Raw genomic sequence first — 6,559 nt, forward strand, 5'->3', positions numbered from 1 at the left:
CATTGATTTCATATACAATCATTAACTCAAATTTAATTATTAGGCCATCTTTTATAATAATAATAATATTAATAAATTGATGTAAAATTATTTTTAGATTAATGTAATTTTTTTATAATGGAACAATAAAAAATACTAACCGATTTTTGTTTTTATAATACGGTAGGAGGGAATAAAAAAAAAAAGAAATCCTTTTTGACAGCTCTAACCAGATTGTTTAGCAGATTTTTATGACACAACCCACACACAAAAAAAAAAGAAAACTAAGAAAACAAAATTGACCCTTACTTTTCTATTCCTTTGCTTCCATTAAGATATCATTTGTGGGTTTTTTGTTCTTTGGCATTGACATTGGTTTCACTTTTGGTGGTTTGAGTCATTGTTCATTTGCTTAAAGGGGTGTTAAGTTCCTTTCCTTATTTGTACCATTTGTTGCCATTGTCACATAATCTATTGTCTGGTTTGTTTTTTGAAACCTAACAAGGTTCTTGCTTTCATCCAAATGAAAACCCTTTGATTAGGCTTTTTTGGGTTATACCCTTTTTCATTTCACAGTTTTCCATTGGCTTCTTGCAAGTTTTGACTGAGAGAAGGTTTTGGATGAGTTTTGAACTAACCCCACAAATTTGGATTATTAGTTTAAGGCTTTTTAGAGCACAAAGTTTGAATTTTTCTTATGTTTATGAGAACCCAAATCTGTGTTGAGTTTGATAAAGTTTGATACAGTCAAAGGGTATTTTATTTTAATGATTTAAAATGCCTCAAGAAATTGTTTACTTTGCAATTTGTTGACGCATTTGTCTTTATAATGAGACTACAGAACTGTGAAAACTGTTCCATTCTCTTCTAGCTTTGAGGGTGAAAGAAAAGAGGTTCATTTACTTGTATAAAGCATATTGGGTTTTATTTTCTTATGGTGTCGAAATTTTGGATTTTGTGTTGTATTAGGTGTAATAGAATCATAAATTTTACTCATAAGGGGTTTGGAATTTGATGTATTGTGTAAGAAGATTTGACTTTTGAGAGTATTATAGATCACACATATTTTTTATGAAGAGAGTGTTGTGCTAATTTATTGTGGTGGTTGAGAATTTGAGCTTAATTTGTGAAGAAAAAAGGGTTGACATGGCTGCAAAGTTGTTGCATTCTTTAGCAGATGACAATCAAGATCTGCAGAAGCAGATAGGATGTATGACCGGAATTTTTCAACTCTTTGATCGTCATCAGATTGTTACCGGTCGTCGCATTAGCCAGAAGAGACTTCCTTCTGGTATTTCTCTTAGTAGTAACTTATTCAATTTTACCGATTCTGTTTGCAGGAATGTGTTTTTATTTCCTTTTTGAGATGATTTTTCATTTGAGCTGTTAACTTTACTAATTGAGAGTGTCAATCTCTTATTACTGTTCGTTGCATTTGTTTATAGATAACGATTTTTCAAGAGTTAACATCCAACTTGTGTGGATAAGTTTGTTATGTTGTGTATATGATCTATATGTTTCAGTTTCATTGTCGTATTTGAATTTAATGTTTCTGCTTTTCCATAGGTAATTTGCAATTCAGTGATGACAGCTTGGAAAGAGATTCTGATAGCATCCGACATCGACAAATGGCAAATGTAAGAACCTTGTTTTTACCCTCATTTTTTACAATTTTTATAATGTTTTCAGTTCTAAATTGATTGAATAAAGCTTTAAATTGAGGCACGATTGTTACAATACCAAGTATGCATATACTGATCTTATGATATATTATTCATAACATATATGTGCATATTTGACTACCATTTCCATTGGAGACAAATGTAGAAGGTTGAGAATGTTTTCATAATCTATAGAATCATTTTCTATATTTATCCATCTCCCGAATTTCCGCAAAATCAATCATGTTTCCATTTTTCTCCTGATAAAAATTTCACGTGCATATACTTTTTATTTTTGATGTGTGTGTTTGTAACTATCAAGCCTTATAAAGAAACTACAAGCATGTAAATGAAACATGGCTTATAAAGCATATTTGATTCATTGCAGGATACGAGCTTAAACAGAGGTCAGAATGAAAAGCAAAGAATTTCAACAGAATCATCGAGAGCATCATTCTCTTCTTGTTCATCATCGGTTTCTTCTCTAGACTTTAAGGCTGAAGTAGAGACTTCCTTTGACAGGATTATTTTGCCTGAAACTCCTTCAAGGGAAACAGTTATGAACCAACCAAATGTCTCTCCTCGTTTAGGACGTCACTCACTTGACCTGCGTGATGTGGTGAAGGATTCAATGTATAGGGATCCTCGAGGGATGTCTTCGAAATCTATGGCCAAAGAGCAATCTTCTGTTCATGCATTGAAGCACAGGGGTTCACCGCGACCTCCTCAGCTTTCCAAATATGTTGATAGATCTTATGGAGTTGAAATAGATGCAAAGCAAAGTGCGCCTATTGATCTAAAGGAGTCTATCCGAGTCCTTTCGAAACTTAGAGAAGCACCTTGGCATTATGCTGAAACTCGAGAACTACCAAGATCATCACATGAAGTAAAAGACGGACACTGGCATTCCATCTCAAAGGATGTCACTCCTTGGTTAGCTTACGATGGAAGAGAAACGAGTCGTTATTCTTTTGAATCGCGAGAGACCATAAAATCCACACCAAAGCTAAAAGAGGTTCCTAGGCATTCACTTGATAGTAAGGAAGGTCCGTGGCGCACTTATAGTTCTGATTCAAAGCCGAGTCACATCTCAAGAAACGTTTACAGTGGCACCTCCACCACAAATGAAAAATTCTCTAGTCTACAACAGTCTCCACCAACTCAAAGTCGGCTACCGAGTGTTGTAGCAAAGCTGATGGGCTTGGAAGCGTTACCTGATTCATCTTTAACTGGTGATACTCAATCAGGTTCAACTGAAACTTATTCAGCTCAAGATTATGGTCAGTTTCCAAGATCATCAAAAACTGGATTCATAAGGCCACTCCGAGTTTCTAACTCTCCGAAAATCTCATTGAAAGATCCAACTTCCCCAAGGCGGAAGAATCAGGACGTGGTTATGAAACCGGTCTCTAGTTCAAAGTTTCCGATTGAACCAGCACCATGGAAGCAGCAGGATGCAAATAGAAACTCTCAGAAACAAAATTTAAGGACAACAAAATCTCCTACAGCAAAAACGCAAGATTCGTTTCCTTCGGTTTATAGCGAGATAGAGAAGAGATTGAAAGACCTTGAATTTAAACAATCTGGAAGGGATCTTAGAGCACTAAAGCAGATACTAGAAGCAATGCAAGAAAAAGGGCTATTAGAGAGTCGAAAAGAAGAACAAGTTCCGAACCTTGTTGGAAGTCAAAGTGACTATGAACCTAAAGCTATCAATCAAATTCAGAATTCTCGGTCAGTAAAGCAACAAAATCCCCAGAGAAACAATTTTCTATCTTCTACAATCAAAGGAACAGACTCAACAAGGGTTTTTGATTCACCAATAGTTATAATGAAACCGGCAAAACTTGTTGAGAAATCCGAGTTTTCTGCGTCTTCAGCTATTCCAATTGGTGGCTTTTCTGGTTCCAATAGAAACAACATATCTTCTACTCTAGTAACAAAAGAACAGTCTCCTAAGAATATTCGCAGGGACGCTTCTCCGGTTTCCATTGATAAGAAAACAAGTATTACCAAGAGTACTACAAGATCTGCACAATCTCAATCAAGGTCTCAACAATTTTCAAAAGAAAATAACCAAAGTCCGGTGAAGAATTCAGGATCAGTGAGTCCAAGATTGCAACAGAAGAAGTTGGAGTTAGAGAAGCGATCTCGTGTGCCTACGCCGCCATCGGATTCAATCAAATCCAGAAGACAATCTGGTAAAAAGGCAGTGGAATCAGTTTCTCCAGGTGGAAAAGTAAGACAAAGAGTCCTTAACTCACAGCCTAGTGAAGAGCAAATGAGTGAGTTAAGCAATGATTCTAGAAGTTTTTGTCAAGGGGACGAAATTTCTCTTCAATCCTACAGCATCACGGTTGACTCAAAATTCGATATTGAAGTCACTAGTAGTTTACAGTCTACTGAAATTGATGACAACCAAAGTCCATCTTTGAAGCCAATGAAACAATTAGTTTCAGAAACAGTTCAGAAAGTAAGAGCCATTTTATCTCATTTAAATCAAACTTTCTTACTATAACAATATGATTAAACTTTTTAATTTTAGCAATAGCATAATCCTTTTATCAGTTAATACTATGTTGTTTGATTTTACCTAATATTGTAGAAATCAACTCCAAGATTGGATGAGGGTGAGACAATTGCAGAACTTGCAACTAAGGCGCCAGAACATCTGAGTCCTATCTCAGTTCTCGATGGATCAATGTACAAAGATGATGAGTCATCCCCGGTAACGCGGATACCTAAAGATCCAAAAGGTAGTTTCTGATTTCTATTTATGGATAAAAAGATAGGATCCATATTATCTATAAGGACCACACTTTATATTGAGACACTTTTTAGATGGACTTATTTGAACTTATCTACTTCCATAAGCTCCTGTGAGACTATTTTCGAGAGATTAATGACATGTTCATAAGTTGTTTCAGTTTCTTTCCATTAGCTCTCCTGGATAGCTTATGAAAACAATTTATGTAAACTCTAATAGCTCTAATGACTATTTGCTTAATATGCATATTCTGGTATTTGCCCTGAAGATTTGACCAATGCATCATAGCATTTAAAGTCATCTAGAATTATTATTATTATTTACTTATCTCATTATAACATCATATTTTGCAGCTGGTAATGCTCAAGAATCCAAAGACAATGAGGTCAAAGATCAGTGGAAACCTGATGACGGCCTTTCATTTAACACCGCAGGATCTGGAGAGATCAACCGCAAGAAACTACAAAGCATAGACCACCTTGTTCAGAAGCTTAGAAGGCTGAACTCCAGCCACGACGAAGTGAGAATCGATTACATTGCTTCCCTCTGTGAAAACTCAAATCCAGACCAGAGATACATATCTGAAATACTACTAGCTTCAGGTCTCTTACTCAGAGACCTGAGTTCTGAATTTCTGACGCTTCAACTTCATTCATCGGGTCATCCTATTAACCCGGAGTTGTTCCTCGTCTTGGAGCAGACCAAAGCAAGTAGTTTGGTTTCAAAAGAAGAAAGCAGCTTCGAAAAAGCTGCTTTCTCGAAGCTAAATACTGAGAAATTTCACCGAAAACTCATCTTCGATTCTGTGAATGAAATTCTTGGTGCAAAACTAGACTATTCTCTGGAGCCATGGTTTCAACCTAACAAACTCACAAAGAAAACACTCAGTGCTCAAAAGCTTCTTAAAGAACTATGCTTCGAGATAGAAAAAGTTCAAACCAAAAAAGCTGAATGCATCTTAGAAGATGAAGAGGATGATGGTTTAAAGAGTATGCTTTGTGAAGATGTGATTCATGGATCAGAAAATTGGGAAAATTTCAATGGTGAAATACCTGGAATTGTATTGGATGTTGAGAGACTGATATTTAAGGATTTGGTAAACGATATTGTGATCGGTGAAGCGGCTGGTTTGCGAGTTAAGTCATCGGTTAGGCGTCGGAAACTATTTGGAAAGTAGTTTTTTTTCTCTTTTCCTTTCCTTAATTTCTCACTGATATTAGATCTTTATATTCTTGTCATTTGCATATAGTTTATTTTCAGTGTCACGCCATATACTATAGAGCTACGATTATTATTTTTTGTGTAAGGTGTAAAGAAATTTGACTTACCATGGATTTGTGGAATACATACTATATAAAAACTAAATCTCTTCATGTAGGAAGGTAGGAGTGTATCAACAAGGTGGTTAAATGTTGGTGTTTTATACTCATAATCTGATACATTCAATAGAATTGTAGTCCTTAACAAAAAAATTCTCAAACCATGCTTGACCACAAATAAGGTAATGGTTACATCTTTACAATGTCAGTAAAGAATAGTAGTCACACCTTTCCTTGCATGTTACAACACTCTTTGAAAATAAAATTGTTAGTTCCTTTATTTTCACCTTTACTTGCATGTTACAACACTATTTGAAAATAAAATTGTTAGTTCGTTTATTTTATGAAAACAATGTTTTCATTTTTTAAAATGTATATTTACTTTACTTTGATGAATTTTTTTGAAGATAATAATTATTACGAGGCATTAGTAATTTATAGTTCGGGTGTGAGATAAGTAAAGTCCGATAAAAAATTATTTCAGTCTTTGAATCAAATTCGATTTCTTTCGAATGGTTTGTCTTTAATTGAAATTTATTAACTACTAGAGTCCAATTACTTGATATGTTATCTCTTTATTAAGGAAATGATTTCACAAACTAAATGAACTCTTAGGAAAATGAGCACTTGTTTTTTGACAGCACTCTTTTTTCTTAATACTTGGATAGATCATAAAAAAAAGTCTAACAAAAGTATTTAATTAATCAATCAATTTGAATAAAATAAACACCGTAACGAGATTGAAAAATCAAACGTCACAGTTAGCTAATGAGATAATAGAAAAACACGAAGAAAAAATATATTTACATGAAAATAACATATTTAGATAAAAA

General features: G+C 34.5%; 1 protein-coding gene across 1 annotated transcript; it reads left to right on the top strand.

The window, feature by feature from the left end:
- The first annotated feature begins 220 nt into the window (after positions 1-220).
- On the top strand, positions 221-5,788 carry LOC101497727 (protein LONGIFOLIA 1). Its single transcript, XM_004516102.4, has 5 exons — positions 221-1,270; positions 1,546-1,616; positions 2,029-4,113; positions 4,246-4,396; positions 4,761-5,788. Exons 1-5 carry the CDS (start codon positions 1,126-1,128, stop codon positions 5,582-5,584), a joined length of 3,276 nt encoding a protein of 1,091 aa, XP_004516159.1. The 5' UTR covers positions 221-1,125; the 3' UTR covers positions 5,585-5,788.
- The last annotated feature ends 771 nt before the right edge of the window (positions 5,789-6,559 follow it).

The sequence above is a fragment of the Cicer arietinum genome, chromosome 5 (genome assembly GCF_000331145.2).
Source record: "Cicer arietinum cultivar CDC Frontier isolate Library 1 chromosome 5, Cicar.CDCFrontier_v2.0, whole genome shotgun sequence".
NCBI classification, from domain to species: domain Eukaryota; kingdom Viridiplantae; phylum Streptophyta; class Magnoliopsida; order Fabales; family Fabaceae; genus Cicer; species Cicer arietinum.

Excerpts from the sequence above, each read along its gene's own strand:
- LOC101497727 (XM_004516102.4), top strand. The coding sequence starts at position 1,126 with ATGGCTGCAAAGTTGTTGCATTCTTTAGCAGATGACAATCAAGATCTG. Across the intron at positions 4,114-4,245 it reads TTTCAGAAACAGTTCAGAAA|AAATCAACTCCAAGATTGGA; the intron begins GTAAGAGCCATT and ends CTAATATTGTAG. Across the intron at positions 4,397-4,760 it reads GATACCTAAAGATCCAAAAG|CTGGTAATGCTCAAGAATCC; the intron begins GTAGTTTCTGAT and ends CATATTTTGCAG.